Below are 16,899 nucleotides of genomic sequence, written 5' to 3' on the forward strand. Positions count from 1 at the left end.
TCTGAATACTTAGACTCTTTACACATTGCATAAATTTAATCCTGATTGTTTCACACTTTATCATCTGCTGTGATGGACTTTTCAGCCTCAGTTCTTTGTCTCTGTGTGCACAGTGCAGGAAATAGGCTTAAAGCTTCCTGTCAATCTAAGCCCTGACAGTATTACAGCAAACCTGCCCTTTAGTAAAATCCTAGAAAAACCTCAAGTTTCTGTACTAATGTTACAGCAGTATTAGTTCCAAGTGTCTACAGTTCTATAGTAATACTATTTAAGTCCTTGTAGCAATAATTGTTTTCAGCAGTCTGCAGTTAATTTATCATGTGTATCAATGTATCAGTGTGTACATTGTTCCTACCCATAACTCTGGCCTTTGCTACGTATTTGTAATCTTTGAACTATTAATGATTTGTAAATTTCCCTGAAAACATTGTTGAGGTTATAATGTGAGACGTTAATAACTACAGGAAGCTGCAATGAACACTCTGAACACGAATTGTACGAGCATGTATTTAGATTTTTTCATGTAGTGCAAGGTTTTTCCTGCTGTAGATTGTCCTGTCAAATTACTTTCCATATCTGCTGAATGCATAAGAAAAAGAAAAATCGGAAATATATAAGGATGTTTTTATTCCTTGTGGTATTCGAAAACGTACAGTGAAACTGAGCAATTTAATCTTAAGTGCTTCTTTCTAGCCAACAAGTGCGACAGCTGTTTGTCCTGGTACAGCCTTCTATGCAAGGTGACCTCTGAAACAGCCATAGGCTCGTCTCTTGACCATAATGGCTGTTGTGGACTCAAGAAAATGCAACGTTGGCAGTCACAGAGTTTACACTTGATACAGATAGTCCCTCGGTATATGGGTGGAAATGGTAGCAGATGTTGTCGTATTCTTTGACACGCAGCTTTACCTCCCAGAGTCAGTGGTGAAATTATGATGTGGAGGTGAAAAGGTCAATCCACCGATTTGAACATAGTCCAACGTTTGTGTCCTCTTGACAGGACAAAGAGTATTGAATTCTGGCAAAACTGCATTTAATTTTGACAATAGAGTTGCTAGTTGAATATGATTTTGACCTCAGTGCATCAAAGGGTGTTTGGGAACAGGCAGCCAGACTGAACGGACCATAAAAGAAACTTTATTTTTCTAACACATCATTTCCATAATCATGCTCCATAGCATTGCTTCGCTACTTCCTGGTATATCTTGGAGCAAGGATGTACCTGTATGCTGTAAAGTTGTATTTATAAAGTGTTTAGCTCAGCTTTACATAAGCTATGAGGTAGCTGATTATTCATCAGAATATTTCAAAAATGTTGTCATGTTTTTTCAGTTTGATGGTTCCTCATATTGATTTGATACTGAATATGGAGATAAAGAGCTTAAGCAAACGAAGTATGCACAAATGCATAGCTTAAGAAGGTGGAACATGCATGCAAGTTGCACCAGTATCCAGATGATACTGTCGAATAATTGCTTTAAACTTAATTCACATTTCATTTTTATTTCTGTTACTGTACTCGGATTAAAGCTGTTTCCACCACAACATCATAAATGTGAGTGGTGAAAATCCCAATAACTTACATCTGATAAGAATTATGGCATAAAAAACTATTAGAGCCATAATTTCTGACTTTAATTCCATTTAAAATCGATAGATTTTGTCGACATTTTTGAGATTTACAGTAAACACTTGAGAGTTGACTGAGGGCCTGGCTTTCAGTTGCCTCAGGGGCCAATGCCACAAGCAAATTAAGATCAGTGACAGAGTAAAACACTGAGACCAAACTAAAAGTTGTTTTCTTCTCTGCCAGTTTCCATGCTTTGCCGCTGGCCGAGACACGTATGACTGTTGCTCTGCGGCTCATTCTGTACTTCCTGAGCTGAAATACCACAGGGGAACAATACTACAATGCGTGCCATCTTGATCTAACAGAGCTTCTCTCCTGTTGATGATGGTATCAGTTAGACTCCCCGTTTCAGGAAGGATTTTAGTTCATCATAATGTCGGGAAGTTTCCATGTATTTTTTCGTTACTGTATTTGTAGTGATTCGAGGCAATGAAGTCATAAAAGAACTGTTTGTACAGTCGCTCATTGTAATGAGTTCAGCTTAAGTGTTGGCCCAGAGAAAGAGGTAATCTCTTTACTCTTCTCTTCCATTTTTATTTTGCCAGTTGACTGTGTGTACTATTACGAACTTTCCACTATTGGAAACCACCTCTTCTCTCCTTTGTTTATGGAACAGACCTCGTCTGTCACTGAAACCCATTTGACCAGCTGAGAACAGTGAGTCAGTTTTCTCGATAAGCCGACAGGAAAACAACAGCCCATGTGGAGGAATAAGATAGCACCGCCAACATTTCCAGGAGTGCTCTGAACGCACTTGATAGTTTTTTTACCCCCGAATATGGTTTGCATTTTATTCTTTTTTATTTAGACAAAAAAAAAAACATTGCAGAGTGATTATAGGAGACAAAACATTATATTTCTGCCAGCTCCATGTGAATGCAACATTTAAAGGCAACAGGCTTAATGAGAAGAAATTAAGTGTACATGCAAAATATTTAATGTCTAATACATTCCTCTCAGGCCTGATCGGGTTAAAACGTTTGTTTCTGACTTTCAGCGTTACTCACGTTCAGTTCAGTTAAAAGGGCTATTATCTCACTATCGCTGGCTCGTGAAATGAGTAAGATGGGGAACAGGAACAAAGTGATGGGCCACTAACCGTATAACTTCTCTTTGTTGGCAGGTCAAGTTTGCCACAGAAAGGTGCACAAAATACCTCACAGCAGAAACAAAACTATTTTAGTTCTTCATTGTGGGTGTGTAAGTGCTTTCTTGTGTAAAATCAAGCTGAATGTTTCATATATATATATTTGTATCTTTAAATACCCTGAAATCTGTCAAGCAAATGCAATATTTACAGTGTGTATATCTCCCAACTACATACTGAACTATATACAAGCAAGTATCTGCGTAGTTACAGTAAAACTAGATGCAGAAGGTCTTAGTGAAGTATCACCATATATTTTGCGTTCAGTGATGAGATCGTCTTCAGTAACGTTCTCCTATGGAGGAATGTGTGTCTAAAGTGCTGTCCAAAAATTAGCAAGCCAATCATTCAACATATCTGAGTGAAAACCATTAATTTAATGTTAAACATACAATGCTTCTGCCAGTACGTGGTAGAATTCAAATTTTAAAACCAGTTTAAATATTTTACCTGCAGATTTTCACTGTTTTTGCACAAAGTAAGACTTTGTGTGCACCGATTACGTTCTGTAGCTACTTCTGAAACTGTGATTTCCACATTGCATGCAAAAAGGCTGGATGTTTCTGTTATTTATTAACCAGTGATGGCCAGAGCCACTTTTACTCAGTGTTTCACAAGTCCAGTTTACTCTGTGTAAATAGAGCCGCAAACCCTGTGCTATAAGTAGTTTTTACAAGTTTAAAGAATTGCCTAATAGTCTTTTGGCCATTTGTTGTATCACTACTGGAAATTTTGTAATCAATTAATCACCTTTTGGTGGGTTACATATGTGCAGCTGCATGTGCACAGTGATTGAGTGAGTTAGTCATTTGTCTAATTCTAATGGTGGTACACAGAAAAGTGAACCTTCTGGGGAAGGGGGAGGGTTTTTTTTTTTCACCTCATGTCAATACCCCAGATCATCAGCAGAGCTAAAAATAACTGCAACATTTCCAAAATCTACACCCCAGAGCTTGTCTGTGACCAATATAGCCCTAGCAGAGGCTTTCATGCTGTGCTGTGGCTACTAAGTATATCACCTTTTTGTCAGTGGGCCGAGACAGCCGTGCTTTTAATAGCTGACCAGGGCTATATTGAACTTGAGACATTATGTAAGAGGATAGAGTGGTGGCTGGATGCACTGTTGGGCTGTTTCCCCTGAACCAGCCCAAGGCCTAACCTGCAGCTCCCAGCTGCCTCTGTCTCTCCCACAGCACATCCACTTTACTTTCTGCTTCTCTGTCGACATCTCGCCAGATAAAACCAGGCTATTCAAAATCTCGTTTTCGGTGCCTTGTCTTTGTCACTGTTCTCCCCACCGCCCAAGGCCAGATGCAGGGAAACGGGGTGCCTGGCGGTTGTCAAAGGAATCCTATTCTTGGAAAGCCCTGAGTCACTCCTCCTCCTGTAGTCATGATCTGAGGAGTGGAGGGAGGTAGAGAACACGGATAAGGTTATATAGGCTGGGCTTGCAATTCGGTCTGTGTTAAAGATCTCAAAATTTGCAGTGATTTATATGAAAGAACAAATCTTTTAAAAAAAAAACACGTAACTTTTGGGATATCACTTTACTGCATGTGAACTAGTTAAAGTTATTTTTGTGAGTTTGGATCTGCACAGAGCTTCTGTAATGCTGTGGAATTTACATATTATGCTAATATTAGCGTAAGGCCTACCTGAAGTACGACAATATGACTGGCATATGCTATCCCCCTATTAACATTACTGCAATAATGCGGTTATTGAATTTAGCGACCAATGACTGCAGCTTGTGCACTTCATCAGTATTGTGTCATGTGCAGTAGTACCAAACATAATGCTGTTGAGACGTGGCATTCTATGGATGTAAGATTAAATAAAATATAAGGGAATAAAAATAATTTATGGTAAACAGTTGACTTATCATTTTAACTGTACTAGCTAGCTCTTAAGCTAGTCCACGTTACCTCTGGAGTCATTTCCTCTGGGTTGTGACCAACTATCTTAAAATTATTTTAAATCTCCATGGTCTAAAAATCAAGAGCACCAACTTCGGCTTTAAAACAGTGGCGGTAATGACGATTTTTATTTGTGAACAGTATAAATAGCTTGACATTACATGAGTCCCGTACGTTGCGCGAGCCGTTTTCTTTGTCAGGTTAAGTTAAATTGAATACAGAGCAAGTGGGCGGCTGGTGTGTGTGGAGAGGGGTCTGGGGGAGGCAGCTTTGGGGAGCGGAGGAAAGGAGAGACGATCTAACTAATGGCGAGAGGTGATTTCGGGAGCAATAGGAAAAACACAACACAAGCACAACATTGTCTGAGATGTGCAAAAATATTTCCGATTGTTTATGAGACTATGGCGGAGTAAATTAGACCTTAACATTATATGGGAAACCCTGAGTAAAGGAACGTCCATTAAATTGAAGCCCTGGCCAGTTCACAACGTGCAGGATAAACTAATCAGCTTAGCATGCAGTTTTAAATATGGTGTCTGTGGCGACATTCCTGCACTAGTAGCGATTTTACAACGACTAGTATTGATTGTTTTGTCAGAGGTGAAGAGCTGAGCAACACTGGCAATGGTGAGAACGTATCCTACAGAAACCAGGATGCAATTCCGCTCACTGCCAGCAGGGGGGGGACTAAAGTTCCGGCTGTAGCTTTAATCGGTCTTTTGGACAAGCCTGTTAGGTTCAAATGTATTATTAACATTTTACTGGCCATTGGAGGTTGGAAGTTTTCTTAACATGCAAGCAAGAGTGCTGATGAAAATTCTGAATTTGCCCAATTCCGCACCCCTCAAGTTACATTTTAAATTTAGTGTGTACCCTGCAGCCATATGAGAGTCATAACAGCACAGTCAAGACACAGTAGCTTTCGTGTTATTAAATTAACACTGAGTTACACTAAACAGAATGAATGTATATTTTACATTGTTGGTTTAAATCAAGTTTAAATCCTCATTAGCTATCCTAGCACCATATTTACTCCACCTGGTTAATATGACATTTGAGTATCTGCAAGCAAATAAACAGCTGAAGAGTTTTTATTTCACTACTTCTTTCCAGGTTTGTTTCTACAAGCTTTGCTCTGAGTTATGGTCTGAGAGTTAATCATTGAACAGAGCGACAGGCACAGAAAGGGAAAGGGCAAACACATTTTGTCGAGCACAATGCAGACGGCCAGATCACAAAATAATAGTTTCTTTGCAGTGCCTAGAAAAAACCTTTCTACTAGGATTGCATAAGTGACATTTGGATATAAATAGTTTCATCATTAAAAAGAAAACGTCTTATTTGTTCTGCCTTGTATAAGAATGGACAGAGCTGGAATCAGAGCCAAAATCCAACAGTAGCAGAAAGTGTGTGGTCTTCACCAAGGAAACTAATCCGCGCAGATCACTGAGCCAGTCGATTCGAATACAACACAACTGCAAGGATCTTGTGAGATAAATTAGGCAGCTTTGCATCCTGTTGGGCTGCATTCTGTAGCAGCAAAGAGAAGCTGAATTTTGTGGACTCCATTTCAGCATCAAATTTTATCTTTATGAAGCCAAAGCAATTATACTGACCTAAACCAACATAAAGACTGAACAACTACATAACTCCACAATAATCACAACAAACCTTCTTCAAGCATCCAGTTTCAGAACTGGAGTAGAGGACATACTATATATCTGTAAGCTCAACAGTATGCTTCATGCATCAACATTTGTGCCTGTTGATGAATATTTTCTTACGTGTGTTATTGCTATTGTTTAGGTTGCTGTGCATTTAAGAAGTTGTCTGGTTTGTCTTAGTATCTTTGTGGATTAGGGGCAAACACCATTTAAGGCATTTTAATTTGCCTTGCAGTTTATGTACTTACATTACATTTTCTAGTCAATATTCACAACTGTTATTAGTAACTACCTTCCTTAGTCAGTCTGTCCACTAACCAGGCACAAACTGTTGGAAGGATTGTCATGAATATTTTTGCACACACACAACATCAGGCATAACATTATGACCACCTTCCTAATATTGTGTAGGTCTCCCTTATTGTGTAGGTCTCCCTTGTGCCTCCAAAACAGTGACCCACCAGAGAATGGACATGGGCCTTCTGATGGCGTCCTGTGGTGTCTGGCAGATACTTGATCAGTTTGAGATCTAGTGAATTTGGAGGCCAGGTCAACACCTTGTGCTGTTCTTCATGTTTTTTGAGTTGTTCCTAAAGTGTTTTTGTGTGTGTGCCTGTGTCAGGCTGCATCCTGCTGGGGATGGCTGCTGCCATCAAGGAGTGTCATTGCTATGGGATGGGGGTGTGTTGTCTGGTCTAGGCGGGTGCTACATGCCCAAGTAACATCCACACGAATGCCAGGTCCAAAAGTTTCCCAGCAGAACATTGCATTGTCACAAGATAGTCAATGGGATCAGTGTATAGTGTCCAGAGAACGAATATTAAAGTCTGTGGTGATCATCCTGGCTTGTCCTCTAGTGCCACCACGAAGTTGACGTTGTCTTTTAGTGAAATGTCTCAACCAATGTACTGACATGATCCCCTCAGGTTGTAATGATCATTACTACCTCGCAAAGCATCTCGTGTGGCTGCAGGCTGTGGTGGTTAATGCCAAGCAGTTGTCATAAAAATAAACTTTCTTGTTAAGTATTGACTGTCAGATATAACAATACCATTAATGAGGAAAAGCGTAATGATGGAATCTAGATGTAAAACCCAAAGGTCACTATAAGGTCACTCGGAGGAGCTCTAAAGTGAAATTCTGCTTTTATTCTCTGTATTTATTTTCTAGCTCCCTAAACAACCCTTGTAAAATGAATAGCCTAATGGCATACTGCTGAATTGGCTGGATTGACGGGGTTTAGCTTGGCGAGAGATATCTGTGATCCGGTGTAACTACGCAACATGTAATCTCCAGGCACGGGCAATACAGCTGTTGTATTTAGCCTACAACAAGATAGCGAAGACCTTGTAGTTCTAGGAGACCTGGCTCCCCGATCTGGCCTGCCTTGCTCTGTGTTACAGCCAGAGTTAGCTTTAGGATATGGAGCCATTGGAGAGACTCTGACCTCTTAGGGCATGAAGGGGGAGAGAGGCTGAGGGAGGAGGGCAGAGGGTTGTTGGACCAGTCTGCCAGTGCCTGTCACATTGGTTTGAGGTAGGAAAGGAGGGGGACGGCTGATAGCACTGACGGGTGCTGGTATCAGGCCTGCTCACGCTCATCCAAATCCCAGATTAAAAGGCCCCCGCCCCCTCGCCCGCTCTCCTTTCCGTACACTCTCTCTGTCTTTCTCTTTCTCTCTCTCGCTAACACTCTTCCAAAGCACCCCCTCTACTTCTGTCATTTCTCTTGCAGTCTCTGCCTCACTCTATCTAACCCTGTAACACTTTTACAAGCACCCCCCACCCTCTCCCCGTCGTCTCTATATCTCCCTCGCTCCCTCCCACCCACCCTTGTGTAACAGTGCCCAGTGCTGGATTACTAAGATCTGAGGCTGCTGAAACAAGGGGCTGTGGCAGGCTTCGACCACAATGGTGAGGTAGGGAAGAAACAATCCCATTCAACTCCACAGTATTTTGGCACATTTTTTCAACATTCTCTTCCCTTAAATAATGCGTTGAATTCTGCTGTAGTTTTTCTAATTTGATGAATTCAGAGTAGAAGGATAACAAGTGATCTTGAGAGAGCAAGTGGCTTTGCAGAAGTACCATATTTTTGTCATGCCAATTATATGTATGCGTTGCTGTAAACGTGGCTGTAGCTCAGAAAGAGGCTAGATGTGTGCTCTAGTTGTGAAGAAGGCTGTTGAAATGTATGTGTTTTGTGCCAAGACACTGAGGGGAAGGCGCCCCACTTGCTTTCAGCTCTCTGTAAACCTGACAAGGTGAACAGTTGAGCAGCACTTGCTTGCATTGTGTGTTTGAAGCATTGGTCCAGTGTCTGCGCCTGGTTCCAGCCCACCTCCATTGTTTTGATAATTTGACGAGTGACAGCAGCGCTGTGACGAGGATTAGAAATGGATTAGTGACATAAGGCATGTGTGTCCCACTGTTATTATTTTTCCGTATGAATTTGTGAATCTGTGTAGGATTAAAAACAATACCACAAGTAATCTGTCCACCAGCTGACACCCAGGACCCGTCAGTGGCTCTGCAGTACAGTAACCTAAATGCAGTGACCAGTTTGAGCTGCACTTTAAGGAAATTACTAGAAATACAGTCAAATATGATGAAAAATACCCAGACAATAGTGAAACATGTCCATAACTTAGGATCATGGAAAACTGCTACTGCACTGTAATGTGAAGGTGACAAGAAGTTACACTGACAATGTTCATTCAGTTTATTGTCAGCTGTAAAATGCTCAAATACTGAAAAGGATCCTTATCAAAATGTGTTCGTATATGTTATGAAATATCACCAGGTATACAGCGCACTCTGTTTAAAGACTAAAACACATTAAACATTTAGGTTCTTATCCATAAATTCATCAGTTTAGTCCCAAACTGGTTCAGCAATGTGACTCAAACGTATAGCCGGACACGAATTACCATCTCCAGCCACAAGAAGAACAGAGTATGCAACAGATGGTATGGCTCTTACAGAGTCTTGATCTGAACATCACCTGTCTGGGGTTACATTAAGCGACAGAAGACACTGGCACAGCCTAAATCCACACAGGAATGGTGGCGAGTTGTCCAAGATGTCGAAAAACCATGTGCAACATTTGCTACTGTTTTATTCACAAATAGAATTTTTTTTGCACTTTGTATGATATTAATTGATAAATAGAATCAGAATTGACAGCATCCCTAACTTTAATAGCTAAAACATTTTCACAGTGCTGTGTGTTTTAAAACATTTTCCACATAAATTTCTGCTCAGGGAGATTTTTATTGAAATCATGATGTTGTGCTGTAATATTTTATTGGTGAAGTCGATTCATAAGTATTTAAAAAATGTCTATCATTCAGGTCTTGGTTGAACAAGTTTCTGAAAAATTAACACAAAAAGTATGCATGAAAAAGATGAAAAATAAAAATTGTCATTAAACTGCTAATATGCAGTTTGCATTTGATTGCTTTAGACAGTAAATATTGTCCATGAAGTTTTTTCTATTTGTTTTTGTCTTTGTACACTCTCTAAGAGATACTCTATCACTAGAATATTTTTAACTATTTAGGGACAACATACTGTGCCTTGCGGCCATGTCTACTATCTCCTATGGACTATAGTAGATATTACATTTATCACTCTCTCACTGGCTCTGAATCATTTCCTGTTTGCTTCCAAATGCTCAAATGCTAAATATGCCTGCTACACTTGTAGAGATATTTATAATGTTACAGGGAGAGTCACATCCAATTCACCCCCCCACTTCTTAAATGTATTTATGACTAATCCCCTTGTAATCGTTTACAATTTATTATTTGTAAAGTTCCTTCTATAATCTGCTCCTTTGGCCCACGGATAGAGAGAAAATGCAGCAGATCGGTTTTGCCCCCTGGTGAGGATAAGGGGGTCAGGTGCTGTCTGGGTCAGATGTCTTGGCTGGTGTGGTCTGTATGCCGGCGTGCTGGTCCAGTCTGAGCTTTGTCTCATTGTTATCAGCCTCATATTTATATCAACCAAATATTTTAATTTAATTCCGACTCATTCTTTGCTTTTCATCCAGCAACAGAAGATCCTCAACAGCCACAAAGTGTATTTTCATTTATCATGTTCATTTATCATCCACATACAAAACATGTTTTTACACAAGTCCTTTCACACGTTTCATTGCTGATTCTTTGGCAGCGTGTGTCTCTGACCCCACTTGTCTCCTCTTACACTCTTCTCATGTTTCCTCTTTGTCAAAGTCAAAACAGGTCGGGCTGCTTTTTGATGGACAAGCTGTCAGCGTTTCTTTGATTCACCCGCTGAATGGAAAAATAGTGACAACTGCTTCATTTTTAAAACCCTGCACATCTGCCACTTACAATTTCTCCCAAAAAGCAATTTCAGAATTTTTAGATTGAGTACATTCCAAGTCATTTAAATTGTTGTTCTGAGAAACTCCACCTTTTTCAAGGCTTATTATCCTCTTCACAGATTGATTCTGTTCATGTTTTTGTGGTTTTCTGAGCTGTTGGAGAAATTCATAGAAAGCACTGTGTCACATAACTCGAGCTGAGATTCAGGCGTTTGCGACAGCAGTGACCACAGACGTGTTCTGGTGGGTATTTGCCGCTCTGAGGTGACACAAGATCTGCTGAGCTGACACATGAGTCTTATTTTTATCTTACCGTCATGGGTTTGTGTCATACAGTGTACAAAAACAGAAACGCCTAAATGCTTGCCCACTGTTAAAGCTTTCAGATATTATCTCCTCAGCATGAGTTTCATGAAGGCGCTCTTGTGTCGCCCGCAGCCTCCTCACTGCTGGGTTCTATTAATCAATAATAAGCTTTTGTAGTGTTTCGGGGGTGGTGGTGGTGAAAGGCTATGATTTAGGATGTGGCACCGTATTTGTGATTTCCATGACTCATTTAGTCTATATGTCACTGTCAAAAAATGTTTTTCCATTCATGTTGAATCATATTCACAAGCATTTTTTTTCCCCACCAAAGTATGTATTTATTATAATTCTTTTGGTGCTTGAAAAATCAAAGCACTCGTTTTTACGATACTCATAAATCTAACAGTTGTTCTCCTGTTTCCATAACTCAATAACAACATGAATAAATGAATAATGAATAAATAAAATAAAGAAAGTTGAAAATGTCTTAACAGTATAAAATCAATGTAGTTGAGGACAGATTTTTAATGTGTAGGTAAAGAGCAAAAGTTTGTCTTTGAAGTAATAATCTACAAAATTTCATAGTACACCTCAGTATCTGGGTTACACTATAACTGCCTTGTGTTCAACTCATGAGCAATAATATGTAATTTATTCTTTCATGTGTTTGTATTTTGGCCTCTATAAAAGCAGCACTTTTTTTTGGTTTAAGTGTCGAGGTGTCTGTTTTGAGTATGTTTATGTTAGTCTTGGTCTTTGTAGGGAAAAAATGCTCATCTTCTACTTTTATAATCTTAACAAAAAGTGAAACAAAGTCAATTCAGCTAACCCTTTGTAATGCATTGAATAGTCACAATTGACACAACTGTGGAGCCAGATTTGTCAGCACACGTTCATCTCTGCACTGTTGCAAAAAGGCATTTTTTAAAAACACCACTGATTTCCAGCGTGAATACTTACCAGCTGTCTGTTGGTGTATATTTAGAGAGACATCTTCAGAAAGATTTAGAAAAGAAAACAGGATTCACTACACTCAGTATTGGGTATGTTCCTAGTGTTTTGCATAAAAGACAATGGGTCTTTTACTGCTGCTGTTTTGCACAGATTCAGTATTACAATTATTACTCATTCTTTTTAGACTTCAGCAGCAGCTGGGGTTGGAGGAATTATGTGTTCATGTTTTCATGTTGTCAGTCCCTCCGTTCCTGTGAACCCTCTAGGATGAACTGATTACCTATATTTCATTGTATGTCTGCCAAAACTAATTTTTATTTGTTTTGAAAGAATCAGTTTTATCAGCCAAATGTGTGAATATGTACAGTACATCTTATGTTCGTGTTTTTTCTTTTGTTAAAAAATCCCAATCAGATTTACTGCCACATTAACTCACACATACAAGAATCTTTTCTTACCGTTTGGGTCAATAAAAAGTGAGAAATAGGAAACAATATATAAAAAGTCTAATAGTAAAGGAACTGCACAAATTGCGTATGATACAGTAAACATAGTCACCTACAAGTAACAAGTAACCCTATATCACAAACAGAGAATTTGCCCAAAGCATTCCATTCTTTCACTACATACAGTATATTATATGAGGCTATAGACTCAGATGTAAACTTTAACTTGACTGGTTTGTGGAGGCATACAACCACAGCATGGTGATTCCAGTTTTCTTCATGAATTAACCATTAATGTTGTAAAACAGTATCATAAAGCCTGAATGATATTCAGACTGCGTGGGTCTCCAGAGTAACATTCCAAAATATCATGTATGTTGTTGACTAGCAAAAGCAGAGATAAAGAAAATTATTGAGACCATGAAATAATAATACTAATTTTACTCAAGTGCCTGAAACAGGTAATTATCAGTATCATCAGTGGTTAGTAACCCTCACCCTAACCCATTGTTGGTTTCCCCAAACTGTTAAAAATATGCACAACTGATTTGATCCTCGGTTGTTCTGGCATTCATAATTTAATGTCCGATTAGTCCATGATATGCTATAAATATAATACTCAAATATGTTTATGCCCTGCACTTATGAACTTCCGTTGTAATACCTGCAGTCAGTGCATATAGAAACTTGTGACTGAGCCCTAACCCTGAAGTTAGTTAAGCTATGATGCTGTTTACCAACTGTGAGTTGACATTTTAAATAAATCTTTTGGAACCTGTTTGTGAAAGCCATCATGTCACTTCACCATTGTACATTTTTTTTTTGTGTCACCACTGACAGACATACACACCACTGTACGTACTATCTAATGTCAACTCCCCGTGACTTGACACACAAATGGGGCCTTGGATGGCTAATGGTGTGTTGGATTAGCCCGCAATGGCACACAGTAGTTAGCGAGGTTTAACCCAATGATCCCTGCTTAAACATGAGCTCTAAATCCACACAGCTGACATACAGCCATTCAGTGCGGCATTATTGCGCTACCTACTCACTGCTTCTTCAGTACTAATATAGCCCTTCATGTATTAAACACAGCTTTTTACTCAGCCACACACTAGTGCGAGTACCGCTGTGTATGTGTGCTTGGTTTATATCTTGTGAGCCTTTGTGAATAATAAATAATTGATATGCTGTGGTTTGGATTGATCAAAGTGTCAAACAATCCAGTAAGAGTGCACGGCCTAGCTAATTGGTCAGCATACCTGAGAAGAGGATGGGATAAATATTTGCCTGCAGTGTTTTGCTACAGAGGAAGTAACATGTAATTATTAGCTTTGGCTTCGCAGTACTGTAAACCTCAGTGTCCTTCCCTTTCAAACAAGGAGAGGACAGACAGTTTGTGTGTATACACAGTTTGTGTTCCTTTTTTAATTTAGTTTAAAGAAAGAAGCACACTGTGTACTTATACGCACCGCTATATTCATGATTTCAGATATTGCATTAATTATATTTGAATAAGGTTTAAAATAAAACCTTCAACCGCATGTTGCCGTTTTTACACAACACATTATGGAAATAATGTGTCTGTCTGACTACTGCTGTTCAACAGAGTTTATGCTCAAGTGTTATTAAGGACCATTTAATTTATTGGTCTAATTTTACAAAAAACACAGCTGGTTAGCGCTTAATAAGCATGCAGCCGATGTGAGACCTAAAGTAGGATTTTGGATGTAAAAGATTAACATTGCTATAGGTTTGTTCAAAAGAAAAGGATTTGGATCCAGAATAATGTGCAGACTGATAAACAGGTTCTTTCAGTGAATGTCTGAAATTGAGTCTAAAAATAAACCTCACTATAATTATGTTCCAGTCAATCCAGTACAATGTACAGTACATGCCCTTTTATGACCATCAGTTGTCTATTCCACAAAATCATTAAAGGTCTGCCTCCTCTATGAAACATAACTTATGACTAAACTGGCTGCTGTGCCCACGTTATGAACTATAACATTTCCTTAAGCCAGTCATAAACACACAGCAGGAGAGCAAATTATCTTAGCGAAATGCTGTCAATAAAATCCAGCCCTCTGAGCCTTTGTGATTCAGCTGTAGTAAAGCGAGAAGAGCAGATATTTCTAAGTCAGCTGAGTTTGTTGTTTTTATGCGCCATCTTGAAAAACCAGCCGCCTTTAAAATCTCAGTACTATTTCATTAGAGTTTAGAGATGGAGTTTCTCAGCAGTGCCTGCAGCAAGGCCGCCAAGCCACTTAGTTCCATATAAAAAAGGCTAGAGTTCCGGTACTATCTGATGATATGTGACCATTCTGAAATTAAATGTGGAAATCAGTACTTATAGTCATTTGCAGTGTAGAACTCTGGAAGAGGATAGAGCCAGAACAATAGAACAAGTGTCACCAATTTTATACTACAAAAATTTAACACTTTAAATACATTTCTACATGAGATGTCTGGACATCAGTAGAGAGGTCAAGTACAGCTGGGCCACAATAATCAGCATAAGTGACATTTCAGACTGAAATGGACTTTGTGTCATACATAATACAGTATGTGTGTGTGTAATCGACCTTCCTTTTATACTCCGTTTTTAGGTGGTTCCACCCCAACATTACTGGATTCGAGGCAGAGCAGCTCCTGTTGACACGGGGCGTCCACGGTAGTTTCCTGGCCAGGCCGAGCAAGAGCAATCCAGGGGATTTTACCCTCTCCGTCAGGTACCCTCACTTTTTTATAGTGTTTCTTTTGTTCCTCATCAGCCTCAATATTTAACCTCACAGTTCTCACTGGTACAAAGTTCAACCCTGAGAGCAAACAAAGCTCTCTGCAGTTGTGTTGAGAGGGTGGTTTGGTGATTAAGGAGGCAAGTGTTTTTGAAAAATAAAAATAAAACATTATGACATTTTAGATACTTTGATACGGATCAGATCCACCAAAGCCATGGTGATTTAAAGGTAAACCAGGCTGAATGACCAGATGACTAAACATTGCAGAGAAACAAACTTCAGGAATATAAAGGTCAGGTAGTCATTACCCTTACAATAATTCTACATGCATGAATTTCCTCTGTTTTCAGTCTGAGAATGAAGAGTTACTGTGCTGGTTTTTAAAGAAGTGGAAAGTTCACCCCCAAGAGGAGGCAAGGCCTTTCCGAAATTCCTACCCATGGGTCAACAAGTGATGTAACCAGAATAGATGGCATTTAAACAGAAGTTGTGTTGTATGAGTGTTTCTAGGAACATATTGGATAACACATTAGGAATGCCTGATTGGGGAACATTCTGACAAAAAAATTAAAATAACCACAAAATCTTAATTTTTGTCAGCAGGGTCGAGCAGTCAAGTGTGACACACTGTGAAAGTTGTCACTCGCGCCTTTTTCCACATTTTTTTTTTCCTAATCTCTTTAATTACCAGCCCTGGTGTGCAATGCGTGCAGTGTGAAATGTCGGATAAGTAGAGTCAGCGCTGCATGCTGTGGTGATTACAGAGAGCAGGAAACAAACTGAGATAGAAGAAGGGAGAGTTTGAAGAGTGGCTCTTCCTTGGCAACGGAAGCTTTTAAGAGATACATCAGTCGGCCAAGCGCTTGGAAGAAAGCCCAGACGCATTTGTTACCCTGTGACTGTAGCCGTAGCTGGCATGGCGACATGAGCAGGGAGAGGCTGTGTGTGTGAAAGGCAAAAAAATGAAACAGAGCAAGAAAAATTAAAGGAATCAGGGTAGTTAGACAGGCAGTAGCTTTTAAGTGATGGTAAATGAGTGAAGGACATGTTAAGGCTTTGACCTTCACCCGCCTGCGGTTTGTGCGTGTGTGTGTGGTGCAGGGTGTCATAAATCACATACACCTCAGAAAGTTCGATGGGGTGAGTTGTAACTGCCGCTTGTGGTCTTGACAGACTTAAACACACATGCACACACACTGAGGTCAAGTGACCAATGTTTAGAACCTCACCACCTGCTAGAGAAGGTAGGTCACATTGAACTCAGAGGGACGCAGGCTAAAGTGGATATTTTAGGGTCTGTGTAACAGTCTCACAAAAGAAAAGCCAAATTTATTTCAATCAAATCTACCACTGCACAATTTAGTGGATTTTATGTTTTCTTCCAATACGACCTTAATTGGTCTGCACACAATCGCTGAGGTTTTCTAATCTACTTGTGCTGTTTATGAATGTTGTTGATATTTACCAGTGATTTGTCAGATTAAAAATTGATTGCATTTTTGCATGACCCTCAGCTATTTATTACACTAGCTGGGAACTGAATCACATTTAAAAGAATTTGCAGACTACTTTGCTTGGCCTTTGTTGAGATTGTGCTGTGCAAACATGAAAATGTATTGAATTGGGTGTGCAAGTGGTAAAGTCATTAAGTAGAGGACGTAAGAGAAATTGGATTCAAGAGGAATTCTGTACTGTTTTGTGCATGTCACAAACTGCAAAACAATAAACATAACTTCTACCTT

The 16,899-nt window shown here is 39.5% G+C and overlaps 1 protein-coding gene across 4 annotated transcripts in view; it reads left to right on the forward strand.

Moving 5' to 3' along the window:
- Positions 1 to 16,899, forward strand: part of ptpn11b (protein tyrosine phosphatase non-receptor type 11b) — a 38,658-nt gene that overhangs the window by 666 nt on the left and 21,093 nt on the right. For all 4 annotated transcript variants that reach the window (XM_084552983.1, XM_084552985.1, XM_084552984.1 and 1 more), the window contains exon 2: positions 15,026 to 15,148. In XM_084552983.1, the coding sequence (XP_084409109.1) occupies positions 15,026 to 15,148 (123 nt within the window). The remainder of the gene's footprint in view (positions 1 to 15,025; positions 15,149 to 16,899) is intronic.

Source organism: Chelon labrosus (assembly GCF_963514085.1).
Source record: "Chelon labrosus genome assembly, chromosome: 10".
Lineage (NCBI taxonomy): Eukaryota > Metazoa > Chordata > Actinopteri > Mugiliformes > Mugilidae > Chelon > Chelon labrosus.